At 42.6% G+C, this 24,023-nt stretch overlaps 3 protein-coding genes across 4 annotated transcripts in view; all 3 read right to left on the bottom strand.

Moving 5' to 3' along the window:
- Positions 1-9,965, bottom strand: part of LOC110963506 (signal-induced proliferation-associated 1-like protein 1) — a 37,472-nt gene extending 27,507 nt beyond the window's left edge. The window contains exon 1 of one of the 2 annotated variants that reach the window (XM_022211900.2): positions 9,670-9,965. The gene's annotated coding sequence lies outside the window, so the exon portion shown is untranslated. The remainder of the gene's footprint in view (positions 1-9,669) is intronic. The other variant, XM_022211901.2, reaches the window with a different exon arrangement.
- Positions 9,966-12,076: 2,111 nt separating this feature from the next.
- On the bottom strand, positions 12,077-14,261 carry gpx2 (glutathione peroxidase 2). The gene is made up of 2 exons (XM_022211902.2): positions 13,825-14,261; positions 12,077-13,415 (listed from the first exon to the last, which is right to left on the bottom strand). Exons 1-2 carry the CDS (start codon positions 14,044-14,046, stop codon positions 13,062-13,064), a joined length of 576 nt encoding a protein of 191 aa, XP_022067594.1. The 5' UTR covers positions 14,047-14,261; the 3' UTR covers positions 12,077-13,061.
- A 304-nt stretch (positions 14,262-14,565) lies between these two features.
- LOC110963505 (ras-related protein Rab-15-like) lies at positions 14,566-23,726 on the bottom strand. The gene is made up of 7 exons (XM_022211899.2): positions 23,524-23,726; positions 17,822-17,882; positions 17,674-17,734; positions 17,512-17,589; positions 17,237-17,326; positions 15,639-15,704; positions 14,566-15,510 (listed from the first exon to the last, which is right to left on the bottom strand). Exons 1-7 carry the CDS (start codon positions 23,645-23,647, stop codon positions 15,352-15,354), a joined length of 639 nt encoding a protein of 212 aa, XP_022067591.1. The 5' UTR covers positions 23,648-23,726; the 3' UTR covers positions 14,566-15,351.
- Between the last annotated feature and the right edge of the window lie 297 nt (positions 23,727-24,023).

The following is a 24,023-nucleotide window of genomic DNA, read 5'->3' as shown; positions in this document are numbered from 1 at the left end:
AAGCTTTGGATCTCAGAATTAACCTTTAGCTCTCTTTCACTTTCTCTCTGACAGTTCCTATAAGGGGCTGCAGGGTGACTCCTTCCTTTGCAGTAATGCATTTGAATTTAACAGCTGTAGTTTCACTGCTTTTATTTTTGAATGTCTGCACCTTTTGCACTATAGTAAAATTGCAGATATTATTTGTGTTTGCCTTGCTGAACTGAGCAACCAGGCCACCAATTCAATGAGAGCATTTCCCAGCAGTGTGCCTTGTTAAACAGGACTGTGTGGGCCGGGCCGGGGAGGTGTTTATGAGGGAACTGTGTTTCCTTTAGTCTCCCTACAAAAGGTAAATTCCCTCTCTTAATATTTGAAAAGCGCTGAACCTATTTGTTACCAGAGAAATACTCCCTCGCTCAGCATGGGGTTGGCACACGCAAGTCCTTGTGCTTAAGTGTATGTGGTGGGATGGAGCAGTTTCCATCAGTTGAGGATTAAAATAGAAGGATGGGAGAGTAGCTGCAGTATAATTAACAGTGTTGATGCAAGGAGGAGGGCTGAGTGAATAGTTTGTGCTCGCTGTCTATAATTCAGCCTCTCCACGCGCCAGAAGACGGGGGATGGGGCTCAGCCAGGGGGCCCGACAAACACTTCCAAGCCTGCTATTACTTCATTCTCCAATCACAGGCACTCGTGAGCACAACAAATCAGAGGAAGCCCACTTTGCTCCTCACACATCTTGTGTATCCAGCGTGCTCGCGTTCATTTCGACTGCTGCGCCGGATCAATGTCACATCACCGTCAGTGGCAGCGGAGTTGTGGAGCTGTGTGAAAGTTTGAACAGGGCTAAACAGAGCGGGTCACGACACATCAATCTCTGGTGCCGGAGATGAGAGTGCAGCGTGCCCCGGTGGCCGCTGGAGGCTGGGGGCATCCAGTGGTCACACAGTGCATGCCAGGGAGCCATGCTGTGTGCATGCGTGTACCCATAAGCGAGTGTTGGTGCCCAGTGCCTGTCCTAGCTGGACACAGGCCAATAGAGCCATTTACTCTGGTGGCCCATGGCTACTAACGGTGACAATAAAATGGAGGCGGTCAATAATATTCCTGAAAATAACCATGCTAAGAGAACTAAAGCATGACACATGAAAATCTATAGTAGGATACCAAACATGTGCCCCTGTTGCTCCAATTGGAAACACACTAATCAATGTTAAAACGTTCACGTTGCTGTCACAGCCATGTTTGGAGTCTGTCCATCCCCGTCCAGTCTGTCCTCCTCTAACAAGGATGTTGTAGCCTTCACAACGTTGTTGGCAAGGCGGCTAATATTATTGAGATGGAAGGCTCCACATCCACCAACTCATTTTCATTGGATTAAGGATGTTTTATACTATTTAAAGTGTGAAAAGATCAGACTTGATGAATGTTTGTGTTTATTTGGAGAATTATATTAATGTACGCTCTCCCTTTTTCTTTTCTTTTTTTTTCTTCCCAGTCAGTTGTGCAGAATTTAGCATGTACAGAGGTTCGGGGTGGTAGCTTAGGCTTTTTTTTTGTTTTTTATTTTTATTTTTTTGTTGCTGTTTTGTTTTTGTTTTGTTTATTTCTTTGGAAAATATTATGTCACTCTTGTTATGACTGTATTTTGTAAAATGGGATAAAGCTTTAATAAAAAAAAAAAAACGTTCACGCTGCTAGTGAGAGCTAAGGGCTCTGAGGATGGTGACGTTAGTTGATTAAACCAGATCAATCTGTTTGGTGTAAGCCTTGTTCTACTTGCCTTCACTATTTTCTGGGGTTTGTGAGCTCCCGGGTCCAAATTAAATTGAGCTGTGTGGATCCCGCTTGCAAATCCAATTTTCTGTATTTATTACCGTGTATCAAGATGCAAAAAGTAAATGAGAGTGTATTTATGAGCGTTTGGGGATGAGGATGAGGTCAGGGGGAAAGCATTTTTGTGTACAACTGTGTACGAGCAGCAAGGTCAGTCAATAGCTTCCTGACAGATTCTCACGGCAGAGGTGTCGATATGACAGATGCCTGCATTGTTTGGAAGTCATCCACTGCCCTGTCCTCTCACATCCTCCGCCTGATTACACAGGTAGCAAACAAGCCAAATCACAGCGAGCTACGAAGAAAGAATCCTGATTAGGTCATCCTTACCACAGTAAAGTGAAGCACATTTTAATAATAAAGCACTAAGCTCCTGAAGAGAAAATTGCAGTGTGTTCCCACGCAGCAACAACATTTTATCTGTTGCTAAAACACAGACACATTAACTGAATGCTCAGATCAGATAACAGCCTGACAGGAAAAAAGCATGAAAACACAAAGAAATAGATAGCTCTCAGAGAAAACTAAAAACACAAAAGAAACTAAAAGTGTGGCGGAAATTGCATTTTAAGAATGAAATACTTGGAAAGGAGCATGTAGGTTTGTTCTTCGTTTTGACGGGGCTGTATGGGCATGTTGTGGCGAAGTGGTGTTATGGAAAACGAGCAGCTGGGACGCTTTGATTAAGCAGTTTGGGAAAGGACAGGACCCCTGTGAGCAAACATGAGGAACATGAGCTCCACTGCAGCAGCAGCACTGACCACAGGCGATTTAAAAGGTCCATAGAGAATGTAATCAAATCCATCATAAGTTGCCCTGCTCATCCTTTAGGGTTCATTATCATCAGTCAAACTGATATTCCGATCGATCAACAGCTGCTCGGCCCATAAGTTTATCTCTGCAGCAATCAAGGCAAAGCACATGAAGTCATTAAATTATGCAGACGGATTATGGGATGCATTTCAACTGAGTGGATTCCCCACAGACTAACATGTGACAGAGGAGCATGAGAGTGCTGCTAGGAAACAACAGGATCCTGAGCTGAGAGAGGAGCAGTCACAAGGAAAGCACAGCCAGCCATCATGGGATGCCAGAGTCAAGGTTACAGCTTGATTAACAACCCCTCACACCGGCCAAATACCTCCTCTGCTGCTACCAGACATTAACTGTGCACCTGAAGTACACAATTATTTTATAATTAGCCTCTTTAAGTTTGCAGGGAGGAGGAAAACTAAGGATTGCTTTTTGCCCCGGTAAGCACTTAAAGAAGGTAGCACAGAGGGCTGCAGTGCTGAGGACAGGGGGAAAGCTTAGGCATGAGTTGACACGAGGACCAGCACAGTAAAGGAGGAGGGGCAAAGCAGGGCCCTCTCATTATCCAGGCAGAAAACCTCAGGGGATTCTCTGCCGTGTCTCTGGAGAGGCCTGGCTTACTGTGTTGTCCCCTTCGGCTTAGAGGGAAGCCTAATTCCCAAACTGAGGAGTCAGTGGAAAAGCTCAGGTGTGCCTCAATAATCAGCATTTTATGTTAGAAATAGCAGGTAGCTTCTAACTGCACTGTTCTGCAGCTGGGACGGCTTGATGAGGACTCAAAACCCAACAACAAAAGCAACACACGTAAACTGTTTCCAGCCATTGATTTTGGCATGTGTCCAGTGCAAAGCCGAGTGCACTTCCAGTCCAATTATAAACAGTCAGGCCGCAAAGTTAATCAATTCATACAGTCATTTGGACACGATAAGTCAGCTAGTGTTGCATAACAGTGGTGCCCTGCTAAATCACAGTCTGCCAGAAAATCATAGTGCAAACCTGCACGGCACGCTGCTGCTGGCTTGTACTGCACTGCACTTATTGGCACACACTCACGCCAGCACTGCAACTGTGGTCTGACATGATCTCCAGCCAGTTCCACGCAAACCACATCTCAATCCAAGCTGCGGTTGAGGGCGCTGGGCTTTCGAATACTTTTCTTTCCCCGAAACACGCCAAAAAATAACACACGCGCTCAAATGCACAACAGCAAAATACAAGCAAATGAGCATCTGCTTTGTTAATCAGACAATATCAGAGTAACTGTCCCATTGTTCCTAATGTATCCACTCCAGCTGGCAATAATCAGGCCTTTGCATCCCCACAAGCCACAGAAGCGGTCAACAGGAGCTTTTTGTGTGCACCTTCCACCGTGTTTGTCTAGTTACTGTTGGGCATTTCGACACCTGATTTGGGTTTTTTAGGTCTGTTGAAAACCAGGCAAAAGGTGAACATCGAGGACAGCGGGCAACAATGTGCACAGGTGCAGGTTTTCCCATTCTAGTAACAAACAGCCACTGGTGACTTCCTCCTAATCAGCATTCAAGTCAAGTATGAGTAGCATGTAAACACAAGCATGGCAACAACAGCACCTTGCCTCCTCCCTAAATGTAATCACAACTGCTGAACTAAGCACCGAGTCTGTTACACAAAGAAGCGGGAAGAGTGAAAGAGGTGGTTAGCACGAGGTAAAATATTCAACTCCGAGAGCACTTACATGCATCTGTTATACAAGCACATGCTTCATATTTACAAGACGGCATTCGGTTTAGGCTGTGCTCCTTGTGCGGCAGAGCTAGGCCGGGTATCCAGGAATACATCAATGAAATACACAGGAAACAGGCAGCAAGAGAGGAAAGGCTGGGAAAGCAGCCATGTTTGTTATTAGCCGGCTCTATCTGCCCTTTGCACCTGAAGCAACATGGAAAAAAGCCTATGACCTAATTTATCACACTGCATGAGCATAAATACTGACTTTTTTCTTTTTCATTGCAATGAATGACTAAGATAGTAATAGTACACAGCTACACATATAGATTATGCTAGAAGTGAGCAGGGAGCTTTCCTCCACACTTCACTCAGTTCACCTGACACTTCTATTTGTTTAAAAAGTCATCTGAATCTTACAGAGGGAGTCGTCGGTCGACAGTGGTCTCATTCTTCCCTCTGAGCTTTACTTAGAGCAGGGCAGGAACTCGCCGGGTGGAAATGGATTCCCTGCTTCCAAAGCAAAGGATGTGGAATTTTTGAGCAATATGAAGAGGGATTTTTGGGGAGTTTCAGTACAGGAAACGAAGCACAACACAAACTACAGCAAGAATGCTTTCACTCTGCGAGAGAGCTTTAAGCTGTTTGGTTGAGAAAAACCTCACGCAGCAGCACACCGTTGTGCCAGCATTCCTGCCTTACTGCACGTTACACGAGAAAAGCAGTTCCTGAAAGTCATGATAACAGTTGTAAGCATGAACAGGAATGAGGACAAGCTGAACAGACCTGTCTACGCACTGAGATCTGTTTTGAGATCAGCCATGACCAAGCCCTCGCGCATTCCTGCCTGCTTCTCAGATTTCTGTCCACAGGAGGGGACAACGGCAAAACCTCTGTGGTTTTTGTATGTGGAATTATTTTCCAAAGCTGCCCACATGAGCTCTGCATGAGGCTCGGGGGGCCTGCAAACTCCACTTGATGTTTTGATTCTTCTCTGAGCAGAGTTCTGTAATCCTTTCCAGAGAGACTGTGCAGGCCAATACAGAGAGACAGTGTAGCAACTGGCAGACATGTCGAGACAATGCCGAGCACGTCATCACTGTGTGGCAGCGGAGATAGCCTGCAGCAACACATCATCATCAGAATCCCAGATTTCATTATGGAACTTTTTTTTTCCCTTCTCTCGCTTTCATTTTTTTCAAGTAGTTGTTTGCCAATTATTCCTTTTTTTTCCCTTTACTTTCTCGTCTCTGTTTTCTGGTCTCCGTCCCATGTCGGACTATTTTCAGCATGTGTGAGGTTTGATGGGAGCAGAAAAGGGGAATTACACAGCGTCTGATCTCGGCATGACTGTGGGTTTTGGTTTAGGGTTGAGAGCTGGAAACGGAGTGAGAGAAACCAGTCCTGTTGCTTTACTTCGTGCACATATAAGTAAGCGACCACCGACAGGGAGACCCAACCATAAGTCAGGCAAAGATCACAGCCAGTAGCAGCACTTTGCACCTGCCTCACTGCTCAACTCCCAATGCTAGTCTCCCGCAGAGGTAATTAAAGTGTCCGGAATACTGTACATTTTTGCAAGGTCAAAATTCCCCAAACTTCATTGCACGTGGGATGAAGAGGAGGGGAATTTTCCTTTGTCTGCACGCATTTGCTCTGTGACAGAGCACTGAAAGGGGGATTACATCATCGCCATTGTGGCTTCCGAGCCCTCTGCTTTCCTCCGTCGGTTGGTATACAGCGGACTGTCCAATCCAGACAAAGAAAGAGCATTCCAACAGTTTAGTAAGCAGGAAACGCAGACCCATAGTCACACCTCATTACAGTCAAACTCATCAACCCTCTCAGTCACCAGTCAAAAGGCCATGAAAAAACCGCCAGAGGCCATATTACCATCAAGTCATTTGACTTCTGACTATGGGCTGACTAATATCGGTCAGATGCATCAGTCATGATAAAACTAGATGGAGCTTCCCGTTTTTTTTCTCCAAAAAAGGTGCTATATTTCAAGCTGTCGCTGAAGGTTGTGTCAAAATTCAGGAATACGTGACTCATTTTGGTGTCTGTCATAGAATAAACACGCAAGAGGGAAATCAGCTTTGTGGCTGACATCGGTCGTGTTGGTACAGCAGATCATCGAGGGCCACTTCTTAAGGTCTGTTTGGCTTCTCGTCCAGTCTGTCATCAGTGACAGGTGGCGAGAGGTGGCTCAGGATTCACAGGAGCCACTCAGGTGGTGTTGCACTTTCCCTAAAGGTGAGCTGGGTTTTTCCTGCATGGAGGAATTTTGGAGGCCTCCCCCAACGAGGTTATAGCTGGCGGCAAAGGAAAATCACCAGTGAAAACATATCTTTTAACTCAAATAGTTAATTGGGGCACACATATTTACTAATCAAATGGACCGTCATGTGTGGTCGTCCAAATTCTGAACTAGAAAAAACCTTGAAAAGTTTGAGAACTTACACAACCTTAAAGTGTGACTTTAAAGAACACGCAGCACGTCCCTATGAAAAGAGCTTAGTCAAAACCTACTTTAATCACTAAGAGCACCGAACCCATAAAGAATAACGCACTTTGACCTTGAGCATTAATAAATAACAATATTCATTACGTAATGTACGCAGTTAATTTAAGCATTTCATGATGGCCACTTAGCATAACTGCAGCCCACACATTCCAGAGTGGCAAATTATAAAGCAGCACAATGCTCCTCTTGTTGTTGCCTTTTATCTTTGCTCAAGCTATTCCCTTCGAGCCAATGCACAGGAGACAATAGAAACATAAGCTCAACTTAGCAACAGGAAGCATCCTTCTGTGAATGTGTGGGCACGTTAGATAGACTTTACTACGAATAAAGAACAATAACAATTGTGTGAGAGATACGATGCAAAGTGAAAATAGAAACACTGTCCTTCAGTAATAAAGCAGGGGGAGGACTGTTTACGCCGATAAAGAACACGAGGAGCGATGTTTTGTTGCCTCGAGTTTGCATCTAGATTTATTCTAATAGCAGTATCACCAGAATCTCTGGACTGATCTTGTCAACCTGCTGTTACTCATATCTCACGCTGCTTTGGTTGCAAACTGGTCTCTCGTCCCCAAATGAGCTGTTGTAGGCCCACGCAGTACTGTCAGCAGATTAAAACAGGGCCAGCGTTCTTTCCCCAATAGTGATATAAAGCTGCTGCATTTGGATGAGATTTATCCTCTATAAAGGAGAATCCGGTCAAAAAAAAAAAAAAAAAAGCAGGGAGCTGTCCGGTGTTTGGCCATTTGGAGAAAGGCAAACGGGACAAAACTGGGATCAGACTCACCAGGAAAAGTGGAGCTGTGTGATCAGTCATGCCCGCCACGGAAGGTCAGCTAAGCCTATCAAGAATGCTAAAAATCCTTGATCCTTGCCCAAAGATAAACTCCAAGGCTTCCTTTTTTCACCTGACTCATGCCAAGCTATCAAGCCTGCTATGATTCATTTAGAGTGCAGCCAGTGTTTATTCTCTTTATTCTCTACCTTCAAAGGAGCTTTTACTGTGAGAACCTGCTATCACCTAATACTACAGATCTCTGCAAAGAAGGCACAAGAAGGAGAAAAAATGAACCAGAAAGCAGGAAATTAAGTATTTGATGCTCAGCTTTTTTTTGCAGGAGGATCTTCAGATGTTTAATGTAGAAACAAAACCTGCATAGATCTCATTGGTTTGTTACAGTTTGATATTTTGTAAATATGTCCCTTTTGGACGCAAAACTGCATGCAACAGAATCTTTTAGGTTAGCACCATGATCTGGTTGTGGCTATCAAAACAAAACTTCCGTCCACATTACCAGATCCTTCTCCTCCTTGTCTCAAGTTGCCACCACTGCACTGATATGTATTCTGTAACAGCGTATGTGACCACAGTGGACAGGGCTGTCTTTGTGTATATTCAACACTGAGCATAAATAAATCATGAAGATGATCATCTGATCAAAATGCCATCTTATTGAGCATTCAGTAAGAGCCATGAGTGCTAGTCATGTACAGAATTTCAAAACCGGCCAAGCTGGCAGTTTTCCACGACACTCCAATTGGGCTTAATGACTGTGGCCGACTGCACTGTCCAGGATCTCCTCCAGACCTCCAACACAGGGGAGGCTTTTGAGAAAATGGATGAGCACAAATTGAACCCAGGCTTGTAAATTAAACTGTTATGCAATAGATGTTCTCACTTTGAACCATAAACACGGTCGGGTTAACCTTTTTGGGAGCCCTGGGGCACAGATTTACTGCTGGGGCCCAGTTCAATGACCCTCCACTACACATGACATGAGAGAAACAGCAGTGATGTTTCATTACTAGCAGATAAACAATCATAAATAACACGCCAGTCTGTATTGATTGCTGTTTTTGAGGCCACAATACAAAATCAAAGGCTTAGTATAGCAGTATCTTGCCTATACATTGGATATGGATCCACCCACATCTACCAGAGACCCAGACATCAACCACGACTTTGTGCTGCAACAATTCCTGTGGGTCAGCTAATTTATTCTAACCTATAATAAACATCTTAACTAGAAATATGTCTGATACATGAACAGAACAGAAGGCATCTTCGCAAGATGGAATAATGATGCAGAAATTCAAACTGAGATGCAGACTTTCAACTAATTTGTTATTGATCTACGGTGAACATGAGGGTTTAGGGGTTTCCACGTGGATTTGAGCAGCCAAGGGGCATAACTCTGGTTTCCCCACACCACAAATCCTCATAGATCCGGAGTTACAGCTTAACTCATCAGTATTTTTGATTGCAATATAAACAATTAATTACAAAATGCATCCCATCAGCGTGGCCTAATCTCTTTAAACCACATTCAAGAGCCAGGCGGGCTGTAAACACACCAGAGCTCTCAGGGTCAGACAGATGTGGCATCAGGAGATCACCAGGTCCCTGACATGCCCCATGGTGTGGCAGCAGCACGGTCAGAGCACGCTGAAACCCCGGGGTGGTGGTGGGGACATCCGTACATGCTGTACGTAGGGATGCCACCTGTGAAACGCCTCCCTAAAGCAGAGCAGGAAACAATGTCCTTGACATGCAGAGCGACGCCGCGGTAGCATAGGTTTTGACAGTCGGGAACAAACGCGTCTAACTACCAGCAGCCCTGTTAGTTCAAAAAAAAAAAAAGGAAAAAGAAAAAAAGACACTGGCACTGACTGCGCACTGGCTTCTCCCTGCACCTTCACCCAGCACAAAGATGAGCTTTGTCCTCCTCGACAGATGTTGTGTTCAGGCACCTTGAGCCGCCGACACCGAGCCCAGCACATGACCAGCACGGCGTTCCGTGACTCACCTTTTCTCCTTTTTGGATGTCACACAAACACGAAGCGGGTTTTCCTCCTTTTGTCTCAACTCGTAACAAGGTGCTGGAAGTCCGAGGTACAAACTACGCAGCTCTCTTCCCTGCCTTCAAGGGGGGAAACGCTCCGGTTCGGACCCAAAACGCCCCGGTGTCCTCCTCCGAAAGGCAACTTGGAAGTTTGATAGAAAGTTACGGGTTTGCCTCGCTGCGGTATGCAGCTGCTGGAGGGATGAGATCATTCAGGCTGCCTCCCCTCTCTCCGCTCTCTCTCACTGCCCCGGAGTCTCGCGAGAAGGGCTTGGAGGGGAAAAGCAAACGTTACCGTGGCAACAGCGCTCACCTGTAGTGGGCAGACCGAGAGGAGGGAAACGAAGAGCTCCCACTCTGCGTTAGAAACACAGGTTTAAAGCTGTGTGAGCTAATGCTAGGCAGCTAAAGGCCTCCAGCTTTCAGTTTCAGCATATTCGTGTATAATTAATACACTTCTCATGTCTTACCGTGTTCAAGTTTAGCTTGTATCTTCCTTGGTTTCTCAGTTTTTTTGCTTAAATTTTTCCTACAGAATATTTGATCACCTAGCTAGCAAATTTGTTTATTATTATTATTATTATATTATTGTAATTCTGTGAACTGATTACAGTCATCTCGGGCAGTGCTGAGCAAAGGCTTGGGTGATCATGGGGGATTGTTTTGGAACCTTTGCACTCAGGGAGATGAAAACTGTCATGAAAATGGTTAATTCATTTAAAAATAAATTCATAAAACTAGCAGAGTTGCTTTTGTATTACTGCAAGATCAAAAGATCAAAAACAAAATGGAAAGAGAAAGCTGTGTGAAATGCACAATCAATGGCAGGCTTATATCTAAAGTCTACATCAAGTCACGCTATTCTGTCTCTGCCTTTAAATACATCTGACATATAGTGCTTTTTTCCGTGTTGATGTTTACATTTTTGGGTCATTTGGCCAAATAGTACTTCATATTATGTATGTACCACATTGCAGAGGGTAACATATGATGGGATAGCTGTTTGCTTCATTTGAGTCCGATTCGCTAGATGTAGATGGGAGGTATAAGCATCCCATTGGCTACACATTTCACGCAGCTTTCTCCTCCATTTTTACTATCTACATTTTACTAGTTTCAAATTCCTCTTCACTATAAGACAAATAAAGATCAACCTCAGAGCAGCAACTTACCACACTGAATTTCTTTTGCAGAGGATTTGGATTCCACAATAAGGCAACCATTCTATTCAGAGAAGTAGAATTTCATGGACAGTCTTCTTCCTAATTAAAGAAATGCAAATAGACCCAAACATTTTGTTCCCTCGCTTATAGCAGAATGATAATGACGTGTAGCCTGACCATTCTGCAGAATGTTCTGACTGCAACTACCTTACATAAATTAAGACATTACGCAAGTTAAGTTTTATTCTATTGTTTCAAACTTCACTAATCGAACTGAGTGATTCATCTTTCAAATGCACACTATCTTTGATGATATTTTTCTGCAAGCTGTGTGTAGAGGGGAGCAGTGCAGAGGGTGCAGGGGAGGCCCCTGGTATTGTTCCTCCAATATTTGCTTCTCCTAATAGGCAGCATTGCTCTTCTTACAGCCAAACACAGACCAGCAAGGCCAGTGGGAAATATATTAATCAAATATCCTCATGTTTCATTACAACACAAATATTGAAATTTGATACACAAGGCCAGTTAGTCGGCTACAGCCACCAGAGCCGCTACAAGGTGAAACAGAAAGCTGTCAGATGTCAGTGATTTGAGTGTTTCTCTGTTGGTAATGTACCCACAGCAACCTGCCAAAGACATTAGGGCAGTGCCAGGCCTGTGCAGCCTGTGGCTCTGACATCATCAGCCGATATCAGCGGATGTGCAGAAAATCCAGTGCTAATCTGCAGACCATGCAAACAATGCATGCAGTGCATCGAAAAGTAAAACTGGATGAGAGCACATCACACAGTAGTCAGGTCGATGCTTTCCTAAATGCATGATTTAGGACTCATCTTTAGGTGTCATTGTGGCAGTAAAGCATTCCAGCAACTGCACGACCTAGTGGTATCAGCACATTTTACTTGGAAATGTACATCTAGTGAATTACTGTAGAGCGAGGACCCCAGTGAATAAAGAAGGAATCAGCAGGCAGGAGCGTGCATAATGCTGAGGAATAGCCTGTGAGTTATTTTAAAGGCTGTTTAAAATAATTCCACATCCTTCTTGCTGTATTTCAAACCTCATTATTATGCCTACACTGAGCTGGTTCAGACATGACAAATCTATTTTTGTCAACCTTGCATCAGAGGAGCTCATCTTAATGGGTGCTCGGTGCCTTGCAGTGTATATATGATCCAATTAAAAAACACACTTCAGTGAGAGACCACTTTAGTTTTTAGGGTTTTATTCCAGCGCAAACATTTAGTGAGAGTGTGTGTGATGAATGTTAATTAATAAAAGCATAACAGAAGTTATCAGCCTGCACCGTTTAATCAGTTGCACCATCTGCTGGCCATGCTAGCACAGAACAAGAACATGCAGGGACATGCAAACACCCAAGTGACCATTTTGCTTAAGTGCATCCCATTTATTTAACCCTCGTGTTGTTCTGCAGGTCAAATTGACCTGCTTTAAAGTTTAAAAATGTGGGGGAAAAAAACAAACATTTTCGCAGTGAAACTTCTGATGTCCACATTTTCAACATTTTTGGGAAATTTTTGAACATTTTTTTGGTGGGAAAAAAGAAATGTTAAAAATGTTTCTTAAGAACATTCACAAAAAAATCAACCAAAATCCAGCAAAATTTGGTTGATTTTTTTGTGAATGTTCTGAAAGAAAATATTAGACATTTTACTGATATATATGTAATTATTTTAGGTATCGTTTTTACTCATTTTTTTGGAAAATTTTTACTCATTTTTTGAAAAATATTTATAAGAATTTTCTTGCCAAAATTTGGGGGATTTATTTTTCAATAAAATTCTTAAAGGAAACTTTTAAGGAATTCTTGGAATTTTCTTCTTGAAGGTTTTGCAAATTTTCAGAAATTTTGGGATTTTTTTTGTTGAATTTTTGGATCTTTTTCAGACAAGGAAACAATATTTTCTGGTGCCCGTAAATGAGGACAACGGGAGGGTTAAACTTGAACTATACTGTAAAACTCCTGTTATCTTTATGACAATATGTTTCCACAAAGTTTGAAAATACATGAAATTATTCATCCACTACTTTTAAGCACTTATAAGGCCTCAGACAATATTCCCTTAAATTTTCAGAATATCACCCTCATGTACTAAGACTTAAAAGTGTGGAAGACAGTGTGCCAGCTCTGACAGTTATGGATGAAAAGTCATTAGGAGGTAGAGGCTATTCTTAGCTCTTAGTTAATCTTAACAGTCTTTGAATGTCAGGCTCTATGTCAATGGTGGGGAACTTTTTGCTGTATCTTTTAAAGGGCTCTCCTTCTGGCCCGATGAGGAACTTCTCAAAGTTCCAGGATACGTCTGCCCTGCTGATCGGACTCCAAACCAGAAATTTGGGATCCTGCATGAGGGTGGTGGGGTCATCATCAGGATAGGGGAGTTTGTCTTTCAGATAGGCAAAGACCGGATGTGTGTTTGTTCCGTTGACATCGCACTTCTCAAAGATGGTGAAGTTGGGCGTGAAGCCGCTGCCGGGACGCACATGATGCAGGGAGTTCAGGATCTCACCGTTGGAGCAGTTCTCCTGCAGAACACCAGTATTCACTTTCATGAGGACATTTATGGTAGAGATTTAAAATCTTACTGCAGTATCACAGCTTAAGTACAAGATGCAGTTTATATGCTATTAAACCCCGCTGTTATTTTGATTCATTTTATTAAGTCATTCTCACTGAGTGAAGCAAATGTGGCAATTCTCAGAAGTGAAACTTGGACTAGCTGGGTTATGGGAATAGATCCAACATTTGATCCGATCAAATAATGGACTGGACTTCAAGTGTAGCTTCTGTTTTGTAAAAAACAAACAAAAAAAAAAAAGTCTTCCAAATCCACAAGTAGGCATGACATATGCCATCATAAAGGCATGTGAAGTAATTTATTTCTTGAGAAAAGCACATTAAGACCAGACTGCCTCAGGAAAACCATCAGCTCACCTGGTATCCAAACTGATTGCAGGGAAAACCCAGGACCACCAGCCGATGGGGGTACTTGCTCTGCAGCTGGTGGAGCTCGCTGAAGTCCCGGGTGGTGGTGCCTCAGAGCGAGGCCACATTCTCGATGAGCACCACCCGTCCCCTGAACACATTGAAGTCCACCGAGTCTCCCTCTAGCGTGGTGGCCCTCAGATCGTAGAAGGTCTTGGCGATGAACGTCATCTTGTCCACTGTGCTGCCACACTGGAGGCAGACGGGATCTCAACGTGCGACTGTATCCGAGCGCTTGGTCAGCTGACTCACTCAGGGCAGAAAGTTGTCTTTCAGGGGTGTCAGATGACGCTGCAGGAAACTGATCTCCACCTGACACACGATACTATTCACAAGCTAGAGGGATGTGACTGATTGTAAAACCACACAGGTACATGAAGTATTTTTCATGATTTACAGCAAGTGTGTTATCCAGTTTAGGAAGAGCTTTCAAAAATGTTTATATTTTATACCAAATAAGTATACACCGCATGCTGTCAATCACTATCCTGACAGTGTATTTCATCCTAAATATTCAAGTGTTTTAGAGATGAAACCAGTAAGTTTTACTGCATGTATTCAGCTTTAACACATCCCTTTGACATGTATCCATTTTCTTAGTCATCAAAGATTCAACATGTGATCCACTGTCCTTCACAGCATGCAATGAAAAATGAATGAATCTGCTATGTGAACTCTCCATGGACCCAATTTCACTCTTCCAGCTCTAATTTAATGACTCAGCAAAGCTCAGTTACACAATTCACTTGTTTGAAACATGAAAATTTACTTTTTTTTTGCAGTAACCTGCACGCATTTGCAAACATTATATTAAAACTCATCTGTGGCACGTTGGCAGAACCTGAACATAATATTTTAAGCAGCAGCAACTCCGCTTCAACGCACAGCACACAGTAGGCAACACTGGTCACATTCATAAAACAAACATTTACATTCAGAATGGTGAATAAGCATGCACTGCATTCAGACAGATCGCTGAACATGGCACAACACTGTCTCCCTTCAGGAAATAAGTGCATTGTGTAAATGAATCCATCCCTGCTTGGGTTGAGTTTCTACATGTAAATAATTCAGCTCTGTCCTCGGGCTACTGTGCTGTTGCCTCTGTAGCCTTGTCACCTCAATGAAAAGATTCGTTGATATGCATCCATACTTTACTTTGTGCAACAACCAAATAATGAAAAAAAAGTACAAGATAGCACACACGATGGAAAACAGTAACTGATGGTGTAGATGTAGAGCGCAAAACTGCATTTTAAGGAAAATAGTGGAGAGTGTGTTTTGATGGTTTTGCACAGGATAGGCCCTCTGCTGGTAGCTGCTGCAAACTGCATCTATCACCATGGAATTTCATCAACTTGCAAAAAGTGAAACCAATCCAGCGCCCTATGGCGGACAAGTCAAAGAATCAAAGAGGGTGAAATTAAGTCACACGTCTTCAGCTATGAGTCATGGCACTGAGAAGGTCCTTTGTCTTTAACAGGTGCAGGTCCTTCGAGTGTTTCCATCATTGTCTTCACTCCGGTTCGCTTCCTCCTGAGCAGCTTTATCCAGATAATCATCCAGAGAGCCGAACAAGTTGTCCACGTCTCTCTTGTGAGCCTGCAGCACCAGTTCTGTCACACGAAGAAATGACTGGAAGAACAAGGAAAGAAAAAATAAATGCACAGACAGATTTTTTTTAAAAGGATCTTGCAGGACGTTCACCACAAAATGTGTCCTTATTTCTAATGTGATAGAGGGTTTGTTTGGAGTTACTCTACCTCACTGATGTTACTGTTGGTGGAAGCGCTGGTCTCAAAGAACTCCATCCCAAAGGTTTCTGCCAGCTATTAGATTCAGATGGATATAGTTAGAAATAAGTTGACAAGGGGTGTTTCATAGCTTCGGTGCTTCTTTTTTCTCTACAAGTAAACAAACCCATAGGAGGCTAGCTGGTAGGGCTCAACGATTAATTGGTTTCAAATCAAAATCGCTATTTGAAACAATGCAATTAGCAAATCGCAAAGGTTGCAATTAATGATCCAGGTTATGCAGTGCTTTGCATCCACTGTTTAAACTGTCTTGGTTTCATGAGGTGACAGTCAAGCTCACCAATTCAAAGTAGTCCACCAACAACATGAAACAGGGAAACATTATATTCATGATGCAGAAAAATGGCCTCCACTGAGCCCAAACAACACCGGGAAAATTGGGCCTGGAGAAAAGCTGGACTTTGCTGTTCTTTTAAGTCATAATAGGATGACCCACTACAGAAAGGTCCTACTATCTTCTTATTTTTTCTTTTTACTTTAGCAAATTCACAGCTTTAGTCATTCTAGAAGTTGCGCACTCTTGGGCCGCCTTTAGCCTTTAGCATTCAGCATTCGCTTTTGCATCGTTTCGATAAGCTTCTGCAATGTCACTGCATTTATTTCTGTCCAGAGATGCGTTCATTTTCTACCAAGATCTTTTATTGATGATGGGAGAGTTGGATCAATGTGCAAAGTCTTCTGCAGCACATCCCAAAGATTCTCAATGGGGCTGAGGTCTGGATTCTGTGGAGGATAATCTATGCGTGAAAAGCCTCATGAATCATCAGCCATTAAGGAAGAAAAACTCCATCGATGTAAAGACCTGGTCATTCAGTATATTCAGGTAGTCAGCTGACCTCATTCTCTGCAAGCATAACGTTTCTGAACCTGACCAACCCCAAATCATAACCCTAACAACCACAGGCACGTGGGCACTAGCCATGATGAGTGCATCACTTCATCCACCTCTCTTCTTACTCTGATATGCCCGTCACTTTGGAACAGGGTAAATCTGAACTGATCAGACAACATTTGTTCCTGGAAGATGATAGTTCACCACTATCCTTCCAGGTTTTAATAACGCGTTGGACAGTTTCTTGACCTGATTTTAGTAGTTTCAGAAATCTCCATAGTTGTTTTCTTTGCTTGATGCAGGCCAATAATTTGACCTTTCTGAGACAGATTAACATCCTTTCTACGACTACAGGATATGTCTTCTGACGTTGTTGAAGAAATGAGAAGCTCTTCTCTGCATCAGTTAGGGTTAAGTTGTTGCAGCTGAAACATATTCATCACTGCAGTGATAATCCAATGGAAGGCTCTCCCCTATTTGCTTAGTTAAATCCAGGTGGTGACTTTTTTTTTTGGCCAGGCAGTGTATTTTGATGGTATCTCAGAGGCTTATGCTACATCACATATTTTAAATCTGTTACACAGTGGCTTAACCTTGAAAAATAAAAAAAAGTCAAATTGCAATTAGATGTTTTCCCAAATCATTCAGCCCTGGGTGGTCTATTTAAATGCTAACAAACACAATCTGTTCATACATAAAATAGGCTTCATCAAACCTTGCTTCCTTGGTCCTTTGTCACTTTCCTCCTGTGCTCCTCATCAGACTTGTTTCCTACTAGGATTGTCTGCACCTTGTCTAGAGCATTCTGTAGGAAAACAGACAAAACAACAAAACAGCACAGGGATAAAGGACTTCCTCATCTTGTCACTCACACTAAGCCACTGAGTGTGCAGCATGCAGTGACAGTTCAGTAAGCAGGAATACAAATACTGGATGACTGTGAAGGGCAGCGAGTGCAAAGGAGTGACATGAGAGCGCTTATTGCCTTACTTCATCCACATCGCTGGACCACTTCTCTATGTGCTGAAAGGACGACTCGCTTGTTATGTCGTATACAAAGATGATACCCTGCACACGAAGCCACAAGAGAAATGATTAAAGATCACACGCAGCATTAGATAAATGTAAGTTTGTTCTGGTGATTGTTCACACCTGAGCCCTCCTGTAGTATTGTTTGGTGATGGTCTGATAACGTTCCTGACCAGCCGTGTCCCTGCAAGAAACACAAAACGCACCATGTGTACATGGGATACTGGAAATGTGTTAAAAAAGAATTATAAATACACCGTTTTCCACATACCAAATCTGTACGCGGACCTTGACTCCATCTATTTCAACTGTTTTCATCTTGAAATCAACTCCTAAAAACAAGAATAACACATTTTATTTCACGGACAAAACAAAAACACAACAAGACCTTCACCAATACAAAGTCAAGCTGGGATCACTTCAGCAACTGTGACGAACTGGTGAAAAATCTCACTTGGTGCTACTTTATATGGACTACTGTGCGTTTGTGAGTGTTGCTCGGAGGCACTATTATCTCTAATGAATAGCACGCAGCACCATGTATAGTGTCCACTTTTAAATCACTGTGTCCTCACAAAGGGGGTGTGACTGATGTGAACTACTATATTATGCTTTCTTCTAGTGCTTGGAGACAGAAGAAAAGAAGTGAAGAAATGTGACTGAACAGCACTGGATGCTGCTAAACAACATCATTCAGTCACTAAGAAGACATTTATTTCTACTCTTCATACTGTACATATTTGATGGTTTTTACAATGTATTTTTTAAAAGTGTTTAGAGGTCTCACCAGCATTGGAAAAAAGATGGCTCCACATGCTATTTAGATTTTTACTTTTAAGGGTTTTAAGATACAAAAGAGCTGCAGCTAACAGTTCTAACTTGATTAGTCAAATCCGCTTTTTAATTATTCCATTAAGAATGTCAGTAAATGGTGAAAAATAGATAAGTAAAGCTTTTGTAAAAGCAGTTTGATATCACATTAAGCAAAAAGAAGCAGCAAATCCCGAGAACTGAGGAGCCATAATGAGATAATTATTGGCATTTTTGCTGAAGAAATGATGGCGTAATTGCAGGTCTTTTCAATGCAGATGCTTTGACTTGACACAGCAGGTGGCACTAATAACATTATTCATTCAAGGGTTACGTTAAGCCACGGCAGTGTCACGGTGAATCAGCATCAGCAACACCCTGAAAACTGAAGCAGCTAAATGGAATCCCGCCTGTTACACCCGTCTTTGTCGCACAAGAAAAAAATAAATGAACAGATTATTTCATGTCACGTCAACTAGTCGACAAAACATTTCGTTTGATTTTGCTACAGCAAACTACAACATAATACACTGTACATACATCCGTGTTTGCTTTTCCTGCTGTGACAGTTTATAGTCCCCATGTGGGATCAATAAAACTTCATCCCATCCCAAACACTGTCGATCACGTGACACTGGAATAGTGACTCAACTAGCAAGCAGGATTTTGTTTGAGACATTTAAGACCTCTTAGTGAGTCAGAAAATGTACCTGAACAAACCAGTGCAATGATGTTGTGTTCGCTGTCAGTAAGTGAGTTGCTCCTGAATTTGCTGTCAGACAACATCATCACTGCAGCCTGTCTCTGATGCTTTTTTTAAGCAATACTGCACTGTTAGTACTTTCCCTCTTAAAACAGCAGCAGTGTTGCTAACTTCTGTCCTCAAACACATAAAGCTTCTCTATCATCTGACACAAGTTCCCCATGTTAAGGTCTATCATTCCGACTTCATTTGTGTATGTTTATGCTGTATATGCAAAGCATGGATGCTCGGACTGTTCGGCCTACATGTCAGTGCTGTCTTGTTCCAACAGCTCTGTCACTACTTGAAGCAGATATAAAGTGACGACTGAGGCTGACAAATGTTTATCATGTGATGTTTTAATCAGGGTTGAAATGAGAATGTACAGTGGACACCCTGAAAATTTTACACAATCTCAAATATTATCATGAAACATTTGTGGAAAAATCTTTTTTGTGTTCCAGAAGGTGTGGCTGCATTAGACAGATACAAATACAAATTAGATTTTTTTGGTTTATTTTTTACAAGAAAAATTAACTAAATTAAAATCTTGACACTTTCAGTATGTCAGTTCTCAACATTGTCGGTATCAAAGTCAACAAATAACAGAGAATGTTTTCAAAACTGAACAAATACTAAACAAACCATCACATCATTAAATTAATATTTGGTAGTCCTGCCATTAGCAGCAGTAGAGCTCTAATCCTGGCTGCCATGTTTCCCACGAGCCTTTCACACTGTTGAGGGATAATCTTGTCCTATTCTTCTTGAATTACTCCTTTTAATTCTTCGGTGTACATTTTCAAACAGACTTTTTGATAATCCACCATAGATTTTCAATGGGGGGGCTCATGTCCTGGGATTGAGCTGGCCACTCTAAGACCTGGATACTGTTCTCCTGCAGACAAGTTCTACTGACTCTGGATGTGTGGCAAGGAGCATTATCTTGTTGAAACATCCAGTTTTGACCTGGACGGAAAAGTGCACATGCAGAAGTGAACTTGTGGGTTTCGAGAATGGCACAATACTTGTCAGAGTGCCATGTGCCATCACAGACAGTGAGACGACCAACACCAGCAGCACCATGATACTGCCTCCACCATGCTTGACAGTAGGTACTGAACATACTGGAGATAATGCTTCTCCTGTCCTTCTGCACATCCTCACAAAAGCAGGAGGAAGATAAAGCTGGAAACTGGACTCATCTGACCACAGAGTCTTATTCCAGTCCCTGGCTGTCCAGTTCTTGTGTGACTGGACCCAACAATGCCGGGCTAACCCCTATCTCTTATTGATCAGGGGCTTCTTGACAGCCTTGTAAGACCTTAAGCCATGATCTGAAAGTTGGCCATGTACAGTGCAGGTGGAACACTGGACACCAGGTTGGTTGGACCACTGCTGCTGAAGCTCCTGTGAGGTGGTTTTCCAGCACATGCAGATCAGGATGTGGTCATTTCTTGTGGAAGAAACTGTTGGACGCCCATATGTTGGTTTGTCTTCCAAGCTGTTGGTTCATCTGTATTTCTGCAGAGTCTATCCAACTGCTAAAGGACTACATCTGTGCGTCCTGGCAGGTCTCCCTGCATGTACAGTCAAACCTCTACAGATGATCCAGAATGCAGCAGCACGTCTGGTCTTCAACCAGCCCAAAAGAGCTCATGTCACTCCCCTGTTCATCTCCCTTCACTGGCTTCCAGTTGCAGCCAGAATCAAATTCAAAACTCTCCTCCTGGCTTACAAAACATTTACAAGAACGGCCCCAGCCTACCTGGATTCCCTGATCCAAGTCTACTCCCCTTCACGCCCACTTCGCTCTGCATGTGAGAGACGCCTGGTGCTTCCAGCCTAGCACGGCTCGATATCTCTAGCCAGACTCTTCTCCTCTGTTGTTCCCAAACGGTGGAACAAACTACCAAACTATGCATTCTGCTGAGTCCCTTTCTACTTTTAAGAGACAATTGAAGACTCAATTGTTCAGAGAACACCTGGGTACTTAATCCGACTCCACCTTAGGGGTAGAATAAGTCAGGTGGTCCAAAACCCATCACTTATTTAGCGCTGACAAAGTTGAAAAAAGGTGGGGGGGGGGGGGGGGGGGCACTTCGTCTGCAACTTAATGGCAACACCTTTGACCAATCGCACTCGAAGCACTTTTTGCACTTACTAAAGTTTTTTCCTTATGTCTGAATTCTTGCTTGTGTTGTACGTCACTTTGGACAAAAGCGTCTGCAAAATGAAATTGTAGAATTGTAGAATCTGGCGGCAGCTGTACCCTTCTTGGCTGAGAATCTGTATCTTCAGGAGTGTTCCCTGCATTAGGTTCCTTGTTGTAGCCATTTTTGTCCCTGAAGAACAAATGTGCTGGCTTTATATAGACATGAAGCACGGCTACAAAAATCGTGTCTTTTAATAAAAAGCATGCTCTTTATTAGTGGATCAGTGGTACCAAAATAACCCAATACTCAAAATGTCTAATGTATTTTTCTGAAAGCAGTCAATTTTAAGTTTTTAATGGCTTTTTTAGGAATCATTTAGCATTTTGGCTGTGACTGCACAAAAATAATTTGCACTGACGACGACCTAAGAGTGATTCTTTATGCTCATAAAGTAATGATATCAAAAAATAATGCAATGTGACAGTCAACCACGCACTGCCGTCATCAAAAATGTTGTGATTATAGTCATAACTAAACTTAACAAACTGCCTTTATTATTACTACCAGTTTAAGAGTCACGGTGTGGCTTTCTAATAAACTGTCTATAAATGACAGATGTAGCCGCTGTCATAAATCCACTGGTTTGAGGACTACTGTTTTGGACTTTGGAATTGACAGTCACCCTCTTGGTCCTCTGAAACCAGGACACTAGGCCAGCTCACACAGTAGCAACTCTATTTGACTCTAAATGGGAGCACGGTTCACAAAAAGAACACAATGCTGTATTGAAGGACACATGAAACTAAGAGATGAGACCACTGACTCATTAGGAAAATGTTTACTGAGGTAGCAAATTAGGTGAGAAGTAGAATAACTTCTCTCATAGATTTCATTACAAGTCAAACATAGAGTCTGTGTTGGCATGTGGGGGACTTAAACATTCTGAGCACTGCAACAATTACAGCAGTGTAATACATAATTAGAGATCACTGTATAAATTATAAATAAGAAGTTCAGTAAATTAGTTTATTTGGAATAAAACCAACAAAAAGTAATGTTTAACTGCATCATTGTACAGACAAAAAGGAGAACACACACACTAGGTAGAGGCAGTGAGGCATCAAGGCAGAGTCCAGTGGGTATGATGCAAAACAACATTTCAAATTTAAACCACAGGAGAAGAATCTAGATCAGAGAGAGGATCAGCCACAGATGACGATGTTTACACATCCCAAACTGAAAATGATTTGCAGCTTCATAGCGCAACACATTCTGTTGTTGGCTGTAAAAAGCGCCATCTGACCAACCTGTTTCAACACATATGTGGGTTTTTTGTTGTTGTTGTTGTTGTTTTTCTGTTTGGTATGACTTCAAGTGTACATCAGTAAGCTATTTAAATGGGGGAAAATCTGTACAATTCACGGACATTCTGTATCAGTTGACATGTCTGCAGAATGGCAGGAAATAAGTCTTCAAATTTGAGACTTCTCTATGAAGCGGAACACCACCTGGCAGATTTGGTGCCTCTCTACATCAACTCTATGGCTACAGCCTTGGCAATAATCACAACTCCACCGATCTGAAAGCGAGGAGATTTCACATACTATGCACTTTTTCAAATAACTGGGTTTATAATCCTATGCAAAGCCTCTCTGACCCTGAATTATGCTCCACTCCACACTACAGTGCTTTCTATTGTAGTCACAGCCGCCTACAGCGTATATTCTGCCATTATGGTATGTCCAGAAGACTTTGTGTTTTTCTGAAGAGGAAATAATCTTCTGTGCAAACCAGCCCCACCACCTTCCTGAAAGTCATTAGTCTGTGACAGAGCCAGGAAAAGAGGCAGCACTGATATGAAGCACCAATTCCTCATCAAGCCCATAAGTTTCATTGTGTGAGGAAGCAGAGAATATAAATGCATCTCCATCCAGTCTACCTTCCATCTACTTTCACTGTCATATTCTCCAGAGTGGTATTGGCTTTCAGAAGGTGGTATTCTTGTTTAGCTTTCAAGTCAGTTGCATGGCTATTATAACCTGAGGCAGTTTGCACTAATCCTCCTGGCTGAGTAGGTCAATTGTTGCACTCTGAACAAAAAGGAAACCTGCAGTGAATTGTGCTGAAAATTCAACTAAGAAGAATTCCCTGCATGCTGTCAGAAACTTCCCCGTGGTGTTTATCTGGTTCAACCTGTGGCTCCCAAACCGCCCCTATGGTGAGTTTAGAGAGAAGCGTCAGCTGGAAACTTGTTGGATGACTTACCGATGGTGGAAATATGCGACGGATCAAATTCACTCTCGGTGAACCTGCGCAGCATGCACGTCTTTCCGACCCCCGAGTCTCCGAGCATGATGAGCCTGAACAGGATGTCGTACTGTTTGGCCATGTCCAAACACTAACATATAGGAGAGAACATGACTGTTTCATGCGGCTCCTGGCTGGCTGATGTCCTCTGCTCTGCTGCCTTCATGGCCCCTCGGAAATTATAACTCTCGGCTCGGGCACGAATGTGTTCTGATAGCAGCGCGACATTTTACAAAAACAAAATTATGTTTGTTTCCATATTTTTATGGTTCATTGTGTTGTTATCAATATAGACTGAAATTATAATATTGATTTCAATAAATTATCTGAGTTATACATCATGTTCCTATGCGGTCTAATACGTCATTCGTGTAATTTCCTACGGCCCTCGAAGGCAGCATACCACCTGCATCCTTGAAGAGGCTGCTTGCTTCCTGCAGCAGGAGTGTCAGGAAACA

This window comes from Acanthochromis polyacanthus, chromosome 1 (genome assembly GCF_021347895.1).
Source record: "Acanthochromis polyacanthus isolate Apoly-LR-REF ecotype Palm Island chromosome 1, KAUST_Apoly_ChrSc, whole genome shotgun sequence".
NCBI classification, from domain to species: Eukaryota; Metazoa; Chordata; class Actinopteri; family Pomacentridae; genus Acanthochromis; species Acanthochromis polyacanthus.
This window is presented reverse-complemented; position numbering and strand designations above follow the sequence as displayed.

Coding starts and splice junctions, on each gene's coding strand:
- LOC110963505 (XM_022211899.2), bottom strand. CDS start 23,647: ATGGCCAAACAGTACGACATCCTGTTCAGGCTCATCATGCTCGGAGAC. Junction 17,735..17,821: donor AAGGTCCGCGTACAGATTTG/GTATGTGGAAAA, acceptor TGTTTCTTGCAG/GGACACGGCTGGTCAGGAAC. Junction 17,327..17,511: donor GGTCCAGCGATGTGGATGAA/GTAAGGCAATAA, acceptor GTTTTCCTACAG/AATGCTCTAGACAAGGTGCA.